The sequence below is a fragment of the Arabidopsis lyrata genome (assembly GCF_000004255.2).
Source record: "Arabidopsis lyrata subsp. lyrata unplaced genomic scaffold ARALYscaffold_7, whole genome shotgun sequence".
NCBI lineage: Eukaryota > Viridiplantae > Streptophyta > Magnoliopsida > Brassicales > Brassicaceae > Arabidopsis > Arabidopsis lyrata.
In genome coordinates this window covers 12930179-12945653 of record NW_003302549.1, presented here as the reverse complement: position 1 = coordinate 12945653, position 15475 = coordinate 12930179, and the positions used below count along the sequence as shown (strand labels likewise).

The 15475-nt window shown below is 43.3% G+C and overlaps 1 protein-coding gene across 1 annotated transcript; it reads right to left on the bottom strand.

Moving 5' to 3' along the window:
- Positions 1-5697: 5697 nt before the first annotated feature.
- On the bottom strand, positions 5698-12459 carry LOC110226222. Its single transcript, XM_021017005.1, has 2 exons — positions 12305-12459; positions 5698-5701 (listed from the first exon to the last, which is right to left on the bottom strand). Exons 1-2 carry the CDS (start codon positions 12457-12459, stop codon positions 5698-5700), a joined length of 159 nt encoding a protein of 52 aa, XP_020872664.1.
- Between the last annotated feature and the right edge of the window lie 3016 nt (positions 12460-15475).

The window sequence follows — 15475 nt, the reverse complement described above, 5'->3', positions numbered from 1 at the left end:
GCGATATCGTTAGGACGAGTGCATTCGTCATTACTAGAACGCCTCTCATCGTAAGACGGAGATTCAGGTCTCTCAGAATCGGAAGTCATTGGAGGAAAATGAAAAATTCAAGGTTCGGCGAAGAGAGTTTCGGCGAAGAAAAGTGGAGAGAAGTTTTGATTAAAGCACAAAAGTAAAAGAAGTAATGATGAAAGAAGTTACCTCACGGAAGTTAAGTGATAATGGTGAAACCGCCTTGGGAATCGTGGGGGAAGTGGAAAGGTTCCCGCTTTAATAGTAAATAATTAAGATACGGTCATAATGATGACAGATGTCACTCGAGTAGAAATGGCTAGTACCGAAATTAAAGGAGTGATGAGATTTTCGGCGGGAAATCAGAAAGATTCTCGAGCGCAATCTTTGGTCATTCAAGCATTTAAAGTCCTCCGAATTGGAATGGCACTTCGAAGAACTTGGGGGGGCTAATTGTTGGTGTCGGATCCCGCACCAGAAGTCCGAGACCAACCAAAGATTGCTACGTAGACAGGATAACGACCCATAAAGGATAAAGCCCACTAGACCCATAAGTCAAAGGATCAGTCGGAGTGGTTGTCAACGTGAGGAGAGTCCGAAGTGACTGCACCTCGACACGAGTCCGGAGACGAAGTCATGGTTAAGTCGGTCCTAAGGACATTTGGGCCAAAAGGCGAGGCCCATGAAGATCAGAGTCAACTCAAATTCAAACGTTGGAGCATTAAAACCAAATATCAAAACGGACACATTTAAGAGAGAATAATTATACTTAATTAGCCATTTTAATGTCATTTTCCTATGTATAAATACAAAAGGCCAATGGCCATGTAAAGGGGATCTTCCTCTTTGAAGCAAGAAATACGATAGCAATTTTTGTAGCAATTCATAAGCCATTTACGTTCTTATTTTTTGTCCCTCAAGAATAATCTTTCCTACTAATAAAAATACTTGAGTGTGTGAATCCGACATCCACACCAACTGCAACAGTGATTCTGAAAATTTCTTGAACCATTGGCGTGAGGCTCGTTTAAGTCCATAAATCGATTTTTTCAATCTGCAAACTGCTCTTGGTGGCAAAGAGTCCCCCTTACTTGCAGCATAACCTTCTGGTAATGACATGTAGATCTCCTCTTCTAAATCACCATTAAGAAAAGCATTGGAAATATCCAATTAAGTCAAAAACCATTTCTTAGAAGCAGAGACTTTCAATAAAAGCTTGACTGTAGCTAACTTGGAAACTGGAGAGAAAGTTTCATTATAATCTAACCCTCCTTTTGAGTATACCCTTTCGCTACCAATCGAGCCTTATACCTTTCAAGAGATCCATCAGCCAGAAACTTCAAAGTGAAAACCCACTTACAACCCACAGCTTTCTTCCCTGGTGGTAAGGTAGTAACTTCCCATGTGTTTGTAGATTCCATAGCACCAATTTCCTTGTCAATAGCATCACACCATTCTTTGGAATTCTTTGCCTCAGTGAAAGATTGAGGGATTGGAATTTTAGTGATGTTATTTATGTAAAAAAGATGGTCAGGGGAAATCTTTGACTAAGATAAAGATGATGAAATGGGATGAGAGATATCAGACTACAGGGAATAGCAGTGATAATTTTGTAAATGTGCAGGTTGTTTTCTTAACCTTTTAGTGGAAATTTGTGTTTGGGATGGAGAAATTTGTGGTGCAGAAATTTGTGGTGGAAGAGAAGAAGTGATGGTACCTGATGACAAAGAATCCAGTGGTGTGAATAGCTCCAAAGCAGCCTCTGAGTGTGGAGTTTTAGCCAAAGGAAAGATGTTCTCATGAAATACCACATTTCTTGAAATGAAAACCACATTACTCTGAATATCCATGAGTTTGTATCCTTTGTAGCCTGAGGGATAGCCCAAGAAGATACAAGCACGAGAACGAGGTTGAAATTTATGACGTTGCTTCGGTGAGGTTGAAGCATAACATAAACAGCCGAATGTGCGAATCTGATCATAAGCAGGAGCTTTACCAGTGAGTATCTCAAATGGTGTCTTATCGGAGAGAACTGGTGAAGGAATCCTGTTTATGAGAAAAACTGCAGTTTGTACACAGTCTCCCCATGAAGATAAAGGTACCTGAGATTGAAACATTAATGCCCGAGCAACGTTGAGGATATGTTGATGTTTCCTCTCCACAACCGAGTTCTGTTCCGGTGTCTCAGGACATGAGTGAAAAGAAACTATGCCTTTTTTGTGGATGTCGGATTCACACACTCAAGTATTTTTATTAGTAGGAAAGATTATTCTTGAGGGACAAAAAATAAGAACGTAAATGGCTTATGAATTGCTACAAAAATTGCTATCGTATTTCTTGCTTCAGAGAGGAAGATCCCCTTTACATGGCTATTGGCCTTTTGTATTTATACATAGGAAAATGACATTAAAATGGCTAATTAAGTATAATTATTCTCTCTTAAATGTGTCCGTTTTGATATTTGGTTTTAATGCTCCAACGTTTGAATTTGAGTTGACTCTGATCTTCATGGGCCTCGCCTTTTGGCCCAAATGTCCTTAGGACCGACTTAACCATGACTTCGTCTCCGGACTCGTGTCGAGGTGCAGTCACTTCGGACTCTCCTCACGTTGACAACCACTCCGACTGATCCTTTGACTTATGGGTCTAGTGGGCTTTATCCTTTATGGGTCGTTATCCTGTCTACGTAGCAATCTTTGGTTGGTCTCGGACTTCTGGTGCGGGATCCGACACCAACAATTAGCCCCCCCAAGTTCTTCGAAGTGCCATTCCAATTCGGAGGACTTTAAATGCTTGAATGACCAAAGATTGCGCTCGAGAATCTTTCTGATTTCCCGCCGAAAATCTCATCACTCCTTTAATTTCGGTACTAGCCATTTCTACTCGAGTGACATCTGTCATCATTATGACCGTATCTTAATTATTTACTATTAAAGCGGGAACCTTTCCACTTCCCCCACGATTCCCAAGGCGGTTTCACCATTATCACTTAACTTCCGTGAGGTAACTTCTTTCATCATTACTTCTTTTACTTTTGTGCTTTAATCAAAACTTCTCTCCACTTTTCTTCGCCGAAACTCTCTTCGCCGAACCTTGAATTTTTCATTTTCCTCCAATGACTTCCGATTCTGAGAGACCTGAATCTCCGTCTTACGATGAGAGGCGTTCTAGTAATGACGAATGCACTCGTCCTAACGATATCGCCGGTCCTCATTACAAATCCACCTGTACTCTTCAATCCCTTGAGTGATTAAAGGGGCTTTGTCAAATTCCTCCCGGAATCATAGCGGAGGCGCAAATAGCCGATCCTACGGAATCCCCGGAGAACCACCGTGACGGCTATTTTTGTGTTTACGAGATTTACTTCAAGGGCTGCGGATTGACCTTCCCCCTTCCCGAAGCCCTAGTTCGATTCTTGGCGGCTCTCGAGATTGCTTTACCTCAATTAACCCTCAATCTCCTCCGAACCATCCTCGGGATTATAACCGTTGCGGCGGAGGCTGGCTACGTCATCGGGGTCCCCGAAATGAACGAACTTCTAAGTGTGAGAAGTTCGTCAAAGAAAACAGGATACTTCTCGGCATACCCAAATGCCAATAGAAACGTCATCTCGCACCTCCCGAACAAGGATGAAAACTGGCACCATCCTTGGTTCCTGATTAAGAAAACTCCTGCTTCGATTGGGAATCTTTCCGATGTACTCCCATCGAAGTGGTCTACGAAGCCTGGTAGAGACTAGGTCGTATATTCCTTTCCTGTTCATTTTTTTTTTTTTACTGACCAAATTCGTTGTTTCACTTCGCAGCTTTCATCGCTTCAACTCTCCCGACTGAAGAATTTGTCAAGTTCTTCAAAACAATCCTCGAAGGGGAAACCCTTTGGAATTCTTTCACCCTCGATCGGTTTGTCGAGGCCAACCGAAAACTCAGGATGAGTCCTCCCAATCTACTTCATCGTCTTCCGCCTTCTCCCTCAACTCAGGGAATGTCAGCTCGGGCCCTTACTGCCCAGCGTAAGAAACTCTCCAAGCCGATAGCAGAGGCTTGTGATGAAAACAAGGCGTTCCTTGCGGCCGCCATTGACAAAAAAGATTACAGCAGGACCCTGCTGGTTGATGATAACAGCTCCGAGGGAGCCAGATCCGTTGCTGCTTATAGGCTAACACCTCGTCGCGAACGTCATGACGAACGTTCTCCTCGGAGAGAGCGATCTCCTCGTCGTGATTCTCCTCGTCCTCCCCGAGACGATTTTAGCAATGAACCACTCAAGAATTTGGTTCGTAGGAAGAGGGACAAGTCATCCCGTAGCGACTCGTCTCCGCGAAGGGAGAAATCAAGGGCCCGGATTAACCGTTCACCTCGATCATCCCCTCCCACTGAACCAATGGGTCCTCCCCGACCTGTTGACATGTCTTCTTCTTCCTGGCCCGACAGCGAAAAGACTGCTCGGAGTGCATCTCCTAAAAAGGGAGATTCTGAATCTCGAGATGCTTCCTCGAGGTTAAAGCCCGTTCTTGTCCCTCAAGTCAAATCGCTTTCAGGTTTGGTGATTTACACATACTCAAACATTTTTGTCTCTATTAAGATTCTTATTTTTACAACTCTTCCTTCTTCGCAGCTATGGAGAAAGAAGGCAGCGTCTTCCGATGCTTCAAGACCCGGTCGGGTTCGATCTTGCCAGACTTCGACAAGTGGCGCCCTGCGATTCGTGAACGCTATTTGCTTCACGCGCATCACTCATCTCGGGTTAGTTCCGTTTTTGTTGTTTATTTTTTTATTGCATTGCCATTCTGCGAACTGACTCGCCATCCCGGGTTTATGTATAATGTCAGGCTCACGGCGAACTTAACGACATGATTGAACATTACGAAGGGTTGGTCATTGGACGGGAGAAGGAGATTGACATGTGGAAGAAGAAATTCTCTGCTCTTGAGGCTGAACTCAGTTCTTCTGCCGGCTCCAAGCACGATCTGGAGGACAAGGTCGACAGTTTAACATCCGAGCTTGCGCAGATAAAGGGGGAGTTGCAAGACCAGTACGACCGGAATTACAAACTCCAGGATGAACTTTCTGGTGTTCAGGGTAGACTTCATGAATCCGAATCAACCGCCGATACCCTGAACAACCAACTTATCGAGCTTGACGCGAAGTACAGGGCGCTAGCCAAGTTGCGTGATTCCGAGTTGGCAAGGTCGGCATCGAAAGCCAGAAAAGATGTTAAGGGACGCGGGATGGAGTTGATCCAGGGGGCCATCCACTTCATTCAAACCGAGAAGGCTAGGTCAGATCTGGAATCAGACGTCAAGGAGCATGAAAGCAACCTGATTCTGTTGGACCAAATCCATGATGCGGATTTCTCCGAGGTGCAAGAGAGGGCCGAACTGTCGACCAATCTTTCTGAAAAGCGGAGTCGTTTGGCAGCTCTTCCCGCTTCGACTTTCAACCCGCAGGACTTTGAGGATTCTTCACAGAATCTCCTCCTATAAGTGATCGGGTCTAGACTTGTCTGGTAACTTTTGGCTCTTGATACTCACGACCTTTTCTTGCCTTGTACCTTTGATTGACTGGAATTATTATTTTTTTTTAGGCTCAAGTGAGACGGAAGACGTTGTCCCACCCGGAAGTTCCTGCGGCGCCGGAGGTCACTCCGGAGGATGGTTGTACCGTGGAGGGTGGTCCAGGAGCTTCATCTGATCAAGCACCAGTTAAGGAGGCGAGTGAAACTTTGACAGCTGAGCCGGAGTCCGAGGTGGATGTCGATCCGTAGTGGCTGTGTCCACTTTAAACTGGGGATTGTCCCATTTAGTTTAAACTTAATTTCGAACTTTTTTTTTTTTTTTTGGCCTAAGGAGGCTTTATCATTTCTTTTGAACAAGATATTTGCCTGAGGAGGCTTTTAAACCTTTCTAGGTTATGACCCCAAGGGGGTTTGGTTAAAATTATATGCGGGTTTGCAAAGTCCGCTTTTAACCTTTTGTGGCCTTGTGGTTATGCTTTTGGGATTTTTAGGCTGATCAGACCTTTCCCTTAAGAATGCGAGAACTGAGCTCGGCTTAAAACGAGTTCCCCACTTCGGGTTTAGTCAACTCGATAAATTTATTGGGCTTGGGCCTTAGAAACTTTTGTAGTTAATGCGACGGTTGCTCTTTCCCTTCTTATAAGTAAGGAAAACGGCTCGTCTTTAATGCAATAACTACATTTTCTCGATTTTCCAAAAATGGTTTAAACCACTCGGACACACTACCATTATTGGATTTATGGTTCCAAGACAAACCCTAAATCATTATAAATAAAGGCTTACCTACTTCTAAGCTTTATTTAAACACGATTTTAGAATCTTACTTGAGAAATATTTCGAGAATGGAAAACGAAAAAGTAGCCCCCGTTGATCCCGGCAGCCCACTTTTCTTGTCCGGCGATGGCTTTGAACTGGCCGGCGTTCTTTTCCCTCACGCCGTCTTTCACTTTCCTTCAAAGGAGAAGAAAGAGGCTTGCGACTTCATTGACAAGGTAAATACTTAAAGTTTTTGATTTAAAAACTTTTTGTTTTATCTTATTCATTCATCTTTATGCTAGGTTGCCGACAAGCACCGTCGCTTGTGTGAAGAGAGGCAACGGCTGGGCCTCAAAAGGCAAACACTCGAGGCTCGCATTGCTCGGGTGGAGAGGAAGATACGGGCCTTGGAAAGTGATCCCTTTCAATGGGAATGGCGGAACTTTGACTCTGTCGCTGAGATCCCGAAGATGCTTCGGATGTATCTCCGTGCTAAAGGAGTCCCGGGTCCCGTGAACACCCCCGTCTGTGCCGTTCCATCTGACAGCGAAGAAGAAGACGAAGAGGAGGCCAGCACCTGTCGGAAACGCGTTCGGGATCATCCCGAAGTGGATACCAAGAACAAGGCGTCCACTTCGAGGACTAAACCGGTGATGAAGGAGCCTGTTCCTGAGCCTCTTCCATAGATGTTCTCTAACTTCTTCACTTATTTTGAACTCGTAATGGGCTTCGGCCCCTTTTTATTTATGGAAACATTTGCAATTTTCCTTACTTTTCAAATATTCTTGGAGATGCGTCTTTTAATGCAGGAATCTGTTCGAGGGCATAAATCTCTCCGCGAATCACTCCATTCCTTGGATAGAATCCGCAGCTTGCTAGGGATATGGCGTTCCTATAAATTATGGTCTCATCTCCCTTTACTCCTCACCATTCTTTTCATTTTAGTAGGTATGGAGTTCAATCTTCGCTGTTCAGAATCTATGCCCGACTTCTCCAGAATCGGAATGATAAACGAAGATGTTCCAAATGAGCCAATCAGGCAGCCTCCTCCACTTCACGGCTTTTTAAGATCTCAGATCCGAACCCCATGTGCTTTGATCAGGCATCTCCCAATCAGAGACCAAGGAACAGCGATGGCTTTCATAGAGGCACTCACGCTTCAGCATCGGAAGCTTACACTGGAAAAGAGGAGACTCCGGAAGAGAATTAACCGGATGCAACGTAGGCTTACTACAGTGTCAAGAGATCTCCACATCCTTGAATCTCACCCCGGAGAATGGATAGAACTCGGAATCTCTGACTTCGCTCGAATTCCAGACTGCATGTTGTCAATCCTTGACCTTGCTGGCCAAGGAGTCGAAGTGTTCTGTTCGTCAACAAGATCTCCATAATCCAAAGTGTACGATGAGGGATATTTTGCCTTATTTGCTTGAATAAAAGCTTTATTTCCAATCTCTTGTATGTTCGCATAGCCGAACCTTTATTTGCTTCACTAGTTCGCACAGTCGAACCTATTTCCTTTAATAAAGAAATAAAACAAATTTTTATTAATAGCTGAACTCGTTTCCGAGCTGCCTACGTACCCATTTCGGGATCAAGCCAAACCGTAGTTCATGTACATAAACAATGCATGTAGCTTTAAACATAAAACTTCTTTAGGTTGATCACATTCCAAGGTCGCTTGACTGGATTGTCTTCTAAGTCTTTCAACCTATAAACACCGTTTCGGACCACTTTGGTAATAAAGTAAGGTCCTTCCCAATTAATACCAAGTTTACCGGCACCTTCTTCTTTTTTATTGTCAAAGACGCGCCTTAACACATAATCTCCTACGAAGAACGGCCTACTTTTGACTTTAGAGTTGTAATATCGGGCTGCTGCCTGCTGGTAGTTTTGAATCCGAATCAAAGCTTGATCACGCCTTTCATTTATGGTATCTAGTGAATCATTAAGCATTGCTGAATTTTCTTCCTCACTTAACGGTGCTTCTGTTCGATGAAGTCCGGGCACGTTGAGTTCAGCTGGTACTACCGCCTCCATGCCATAAACCAAGGAGAATGGAGTTTCTCCTATAGGTCGCCTAGGGGTTGTACGATAGGCCCACAGGACGGGTTGGAGTTCTTCATACCATCCTCCCTTTAGATGATTTAAGCGTTTCTTGAGATTGCTCAATATCGTCTTGTTCGCGGCTTCAGCTTGACCGTTTCCTTGCGGATATCGTGGAGTAGAATAACTAACTTTGATTCCCCAATCCGCACAAAAGGCATCAAACTCGTGTGAAATGAATTGTGGTCCATTATCAGTGACTATTTCGTACGAAACTCCATGTCGACATATAATGTTTTTCCAAATAAAGGTCTTCACCGCCGAATCCTTGATACCAACATACGCCTCAGCTTCAATCCATTTCGAAAAGTAGTCCGTAAGGACTAAAAGGTATTGTACACCTCGAGTTGATTTGTGCAATGGTCCAATGATGTCCATTGACCACCTCATAAACGGGTATGGGGCGGAAATGGAAGAGAATAATTCCGACGGTTGATGGATCAATGGTGCATGGAGTTGGCAGCGTTTGCATCTTTGGGCGAACTTAACACAATCTGTGATCATAGTGGGCCAATAATATCCCATTCTTTTAACTTTAAAAGCCATCGCTCTTCCTGATGAATGACTCCCACATAATCCTTCATGTACTTCGCTCATGACGATTTCGACTTCGGGCCCAAAAATGCATAATAGGTAAGGGTCACTAACACCTCGTCTATATAACGCATCCTTTGATAGACAAAATTTCGCGCTAACAATTTTCATTTTCCTGGCCTGCCACTTATTCTTTGGGAGCTCACCTGTCATGATATAGTGCTTTATTGGCTCCCTCCAGTCAGCCCCCCAGTCTTTAGCCGGAATTTGGTCAACTTTGTGAAATACTCGTGGCTCTGGCTCGGGATGCTCGTTTGGTTCAAGAACATCCTCCTCAATTAACGGCTCGGTTTCTAACATTGTTTCTGGAATCACATCTTCAGCTAAGACAACGGGTTCCTTGTTAGATGTATTTGATCCCTTTGACTTCCTTCGTTTGTTGGGTGGCGGTTCGATCTCTGGTTCGCCACGGTCGCGTGCCGCTGCTCGAGACCTTGTAACGACGAGGGTTTCTTTGCTGTCTTGAATGCTTCGCTCCGAAATGCATTCCACTGGAATAACTCTATTCAACTCAGGATCTGATGTTGATGCCAATGCGGCAAGTGCATCCGCAGTTGTATTCTCTCCCCGAGGTATGCGGATTAATTCGAATTTCGAGAAATTTTTAGATAGATCCTTCACCACTTCGAGGTATGCTTCCATTCTTGAGTCTTTGGCTTCATAGTCTCCATTAAACTGGTTAACTACTAATTGCGAATCGCAATAAGCCAATATTTCCTTAGCTCCAACTCCTTGTGCTAATCGAAGTCCGGCAATCAGGGCTTCGTATTCTGCCTCGTTGTTGGAGGCATTGAATAACAACCGGAATGATTGTTCTAGAATTTCTGATGTTGGAGACTCCAACTTGATTCCCACTCCGGATCCTTGCTTTGTTGAAGACCCATCTACGTGTAATTTCCAAGTTTGGTTCTCCGGTTGCTCTATCATTCCAGGTATTGGTAGCTCGGTTAAGAAATCTGCTAAAACCTGAGCTTTCATAGTGATCCGGCTTTTGAATTCTATATCGTACTCGCTTAACTCCACCGCCCATTTCGCCAAACGTCCGGACTGACTTGGACTATGAAGTATTGTTCGGAGTGGTTGGTTGGTTAATACTTCAACCGGATGGGATTGAAAATATGGGCGCAGTTTCCGAGCCGAAATTACCACCGCGAGTGCAAGTTTTTCCATCATTGTGTATCTGGTTTCCGGATCCGTCATTGACTTGCTTACGTAGTAAATTGGTTTCTGCTCCCCACGGTCTTCCCGAACCAAGACTCCACTAACCGCGTGGTTTGAAACCGACACGTACAAATAAAGTTTTTCATCTACTTCTGGTTTGGTCAATATAGGTGGAGTGGTTAAGTATGCCTTAAGCTGCCCAAAAGCTTCTTCACACTTCTCATCCCAAAGGAATCCTTTGTTCCCTTTTAGAATTTGGTAGAAAGGTAGCGACTTATCTGTTGATCTCGAGATAAAACGATTCAGAGCCGCAATCCGCCCAGTCAACCGTTGTACTTCTTTGAAGTTTCTTGGAGATGGCATGTTTAGAAAGGCATTAATTTGATTTGGATTGGCTTCAATCCCTCTTTCTGTCACGATATAACCAAGAAATTCTCCGGATGGGACTCCAAATGTGCACTTCGCCGGGTTCAGCTTCATTTGATATTTATTGAGAATATCAAAACATTCCTCTAAATGCTTAACGTGATCCTCTTTCTTTAACGATTTAACCAACATATCATCTATGTAGACTTCCATTGTTTTCCCGAGATGATTATGGAACATCTTGTTAACCAATCGTTGATAAGTTGCTCCTGCATTTTTCAAACCAAAAGGCATTACCTTGTAACAATAGATACCTCTATCAGTGATAAATGACGTTTTTTCTTGGTCTTCGGGGTTCATCATTATTTGATTATAACCCGAGAAGGCATCCATGAATGTTAACAGCTCGTTCCCAGCGGTGGACTCTACAAGTCGATCTATATGTGGGAGCGGGAAACTATCTTTGGGACATGCTTTATTGAGGTCTGTGAAGTCGATGCAAACCCTATCTTTCCCATTCTTCTTCTTGACAACGACAGTATTTGCTACCCATTCCGGATATTGTACTTCTCTTATGGACCCTATCTTCAAAAGTTTATCCACTTCGTCATTTACTATTTTTGCTCGCTCCACTCCAAGCTTTCTTCTTTTTTGTTTCACCGGTTTGAAGCTTGGATCCACGTTTAGTTCATGACAAATTATACTTGGATTTATGCCAGGCATGTCCGCTGCTGACCATGCAAACGATGTTTTGTTTTTCCTTAAGAGTTCGATCAAAGCTTCTTTTATTTGGCCAGTCAAAGTTGCCCCAATTCGAATTTTCCGGTCCGGCTTGTCTTCTTCCAACACCACTTCGATTACTACATCATCTTTCTTCTGCCCGTTAGGAAATTTTGTTCTTAGTCCCTCTTTTGCGGGCTTCGTTAATTGCTATTGAATCTTCATACGGTGGCTAGCTAGATAACACGTCCGTGAAGTTTCTTGATCACCCCAAACTGTTTCCACTCCTCTTGATGTTGGAAATTTGATACATTGATGATATGTAGAGGGGACTGCTTTCATTTGATAAATCCAGGGAGTACCGAGGATGATGTTGTAAGCTGCAGGCTTATCGAAGACAACGAAGTCCACGATCTTCGATACCTTTTTGGCAAGGACCGGTAGCTTGATTGTCCCGAGAGACATGGCTGACTCACTTGTGAATGCAACTAATGGAGTTGGAGGCCCCACTATGTCCGCCCGACTAATTCCCATTCTTTCTAAAGTACTTAAAAAGATCAAATCGACCGAACTGCCTGTATCTATAAGGATCCTTGATACTTCGAAGTTGGCAACGTCAAGGGTAATGACTAGAGCATCATCATGAGGTCTTTCGAGGTACCGCGTTTCTTCTTCATTAAATGATATTGATGCACCTTGAAAATCGACTTCTTCGCTTAAGCTTGCTTTGAGTAGGATATTTCGTCTATGTTTCTTGATGGAACTTATCGAATCTCCGCAAAATTTGGAAGCTCCTAGAATAACATTGATCTTACCCTTAGAATTCCTTGGTTCTTCCTCGTTGGTTAACCTTGGTCTTTTGGAATTTTGATCTTTGGAACTTTCCTTTGCTTCGTGGTATTCCTTCACAAAATCTTTTATATCGAATTTGGAAAGATCTCCACTGGCCCAAAGTTCTGCGAGGTGCCTTTTAAGAACGCTACAATCCTTGGTTAAATGTCCGGTTACTTTATGAATGTCGCAATATAGACTTTCATCACGGACCCAAGTGTTTGATCTTCCTTCACCTTGGAATTGCTTTCCGACGGTACTGTTGAAGGGTTGCGACCCAAATTTCTTTGGTCCTTTGTTCTCCCTGGGTTCGAACTTTTTTGTAGGGACGGTGACTGCCGACTTCTCTTGCTTATTTCTTTTGGCAAAACTTTCTTTTTCGTCCTCTACCTCCATCTAGTTGTTTGCGCGGAAGAGTGCATCCTGAATTGTGTCTGGTTTATGAAGTATTAAGTCTTCTTTAAACCTTGAATCATGTCGCAATCCTTTTCGTAGGGCAGATAAAGCTGATTGCTGCGAGATTCTTGGGAGCTTTGACAGCACTCCTTTGAATTTGGTGATGAAAATTCGAAGTGACTCATTAGATCCTTGCGATAAGTTCCAAAGATCGGCATCCGAAACGCTTTTATCCATAAGGATGGAATATTGCTTTAAGAATACGGCTGATAGTTCGTCGAAATTGCTGATCGAACCCGGCTCTAACTGGGTGAACCACATTAGAGCTTGGCCACATAGATTTTCCGAGAAAAGCTTGCAGTAACCTGCGTCCTCGTCAGCTTCATCCAATTCGACTCGTCCAGCAGCTATCAGGAAAGCTGCGAGATAGCTCTTTGGGTCCTCTAATCCGCTGTAAGGGTCCAACTTGAGTTTCCGGGAATCTTTGATCCTCAAACTTGCAATTCGCGAGATGAAAGGTGTTCGCCTAGCTTCTTCAATGACTCGATTGATGTCTGGCTCCGAACTTGTAGCTTGATGAAATTTCGATTTCATTTCTTTTAATTCCTGGCTAACCTTCCTCATGGTCTCGAACTGGTCGAGGTTCTCCTGCTCGTATTGAGCTGCAAGTTGTTCTTCATCTCCGAGCTGTGTCTCTTCTTCCAACGTCTGAACTACATTATTAGTAGCACCGGGAGTTGTTTGTCCGCTGGTTTCATTTCGTGCAGCGGAACTTGGCGAGTTGAATATCCCTCTTCGGATTCCCACAAGGTTTCCTGCACTTAAAGAGCGAACACGAGTTTGTATAGTATTGACGTTTTGACTAAGAGATACCTGGGATGTTTGCAACGTATCGACGGCTTTTTCCACATCCGAGAACTTTTGTGATATGTCCGACATGGTCTACTGCATAGCTTTGAGGGTTTCGGCCAATGATATCTCAACGGCATCTCCTCCGGACATTGTTGCTTATCTCGGAAGTGTAATAAAGAAAAATCTGACCACTCAAGAATCCTATGTCCCCACAGACGGCGCCAAAATGTGGATGTCGGATTCACACACTCAAGTATTTTTATTAGTAGGAAAGATTATTCTTGAGGGACAAAAAATAAGAACGTAAATGGCTTATGAATTGCTACAAAAATTGCAATCGTATTTCTTGATTCAGAGAGGAAGATCCCCTTTACATGGCCATTGGCCTTTTGTATTTATACATAGGAAAATGACATTAAAATGGCTAATTAAGTATAATTATTCTCTCTTAAATGTGTCCGTTTTGATATTTGGTTTTAATGCTCCAACGTTTGAATTTGAGTTGACTCTGATCTTCATGGGCCTCGCCTTTTGGCCCAAATGTCCTTAGGACCGACTTAACCATGACTTCGTCTCCGGACTCGTGTCGAGGTGCAGTCACTTCGGACTCTCCTCATGTTGACAACCACTCCGACTGATCTTTTGACTTATGGGTCTAGTGGGCTTTATCCTTTATGGGTCGTTATCCTGTCTACGTAGCAATCTTTGGTTGGTCTCGGACTTCTGGTGCGGGATCCGACACCAACAGTTGGGTTTTGTTAAAGCACATGGAGATCACACTCTTTTTGTCAAAAGTTGTGATGATGATTATATTGATGTATTGGTTTATGTCGACGACATAGTGATTGCTAGTACTACTCATCATGCTGCTACTCAGTTAACAGAGGCTTTGAAGAAATGTTTTAAACTGAGAGAACTTGGTCCTTTAAAGTACTTTTTGGGCTTAGAGGTAGCTCGGAATGATGCTGGTATTTCATTATGTCAACGGAAGTACGCTCTGGAGCTTCTTGCTTCCACAGGAATGTTAGGCTGTAAACCCTCTTCCATTCCTATGACACCAAACACAAAACTGTCTAAGACTGATGGAGATCTCCTTGTAGATAGAGAGATGTATCGCAGTTTGGTTGGCCGGTTGATGTATTTGACAATTACACGCCCGGATATTACATTTGCTGTGAATAAACGTTGCCAATACTCATCAGCTCCACGTACTGCTCACCTTAGTGCCGTGTATAAGGTCCTATAGTACATAAAAGGTTCAGTGGGACAAGGTTTGCTTTACTCCTCTGATCCTGATTTACGTTTAAAAGGCTTTGCTGATGCGGATTGGGGTTCCTGCTTGGATAGTCGAAGATCCACTACTGGATTCAGTATGTTTTTAGGCTCCTCTCTTATTTCTTGGAGGTCTAAGAAGCAACCTACTGTATATAGATCTTCTTGTTAAGCAGAATACATGGCTCTAGCTCTTGCTACATGTGAGATGATGTGGTTGAGCATTCTGCTCTCTGACGTGAAGGTTTCCACTTCTTCAGTCCCTGTTCTTTTCTCGGATAGTACTGCTGCAAATTGCAGCCTGCAATATACATTGCTATAAACCCGGTATTCCACGAGCGAACAAAGCACATTGAGATTGATTGTCATACCGTCCGAGAGAAGTTAGAAGAAGGTCTTTTGAAAACTTTACATGTAAGGACTGAAGACCAGATTGCTGACATCCTTACCAAACCTCTCTTCCCTCATCAATTTGAGCATTTGAAATCCAAGATCAGTCTTATCAATATATATGCCTCATCTTGAGAGGGACTATTGGAGAGTATACAACGGTTTACTCGGTTATGTACATATATTTAGATCAGTAGACCGGTTTACATTAAAACCAAGTGTATATATATATACTATGTACAGATTACTTGATGAATAAGATGAGAAATTCTCTAACAAACTTTTCTCTCTCGATCGTGTTCTTCTCTCTCACTAATTTCCTTTTCTTCCTTTTGGACGGAACCGGTGGTTACTTTGTCAAACATTAAAATAGACATGTGTTTCTCGATTTTTTCTATCCCCGTTCACACGATCTTTCGTGATCATTTTATCAAACAAAAGAAAAAAGATCTTCATGGTAACGTTACAACATCAAATATGTGGTTGCTCTGACAACAGCCGG

Bases quoted from the DNA above. Each gene is read 5' to 3' on its own strand.
- LOC110226222 (XM_021017005.1), bottom strand. From the start codon at position 12,459: ATGGAGGTAGAGGACGAAAAAGAAAGTTTTGCCAAAAGAAATAAGCAA.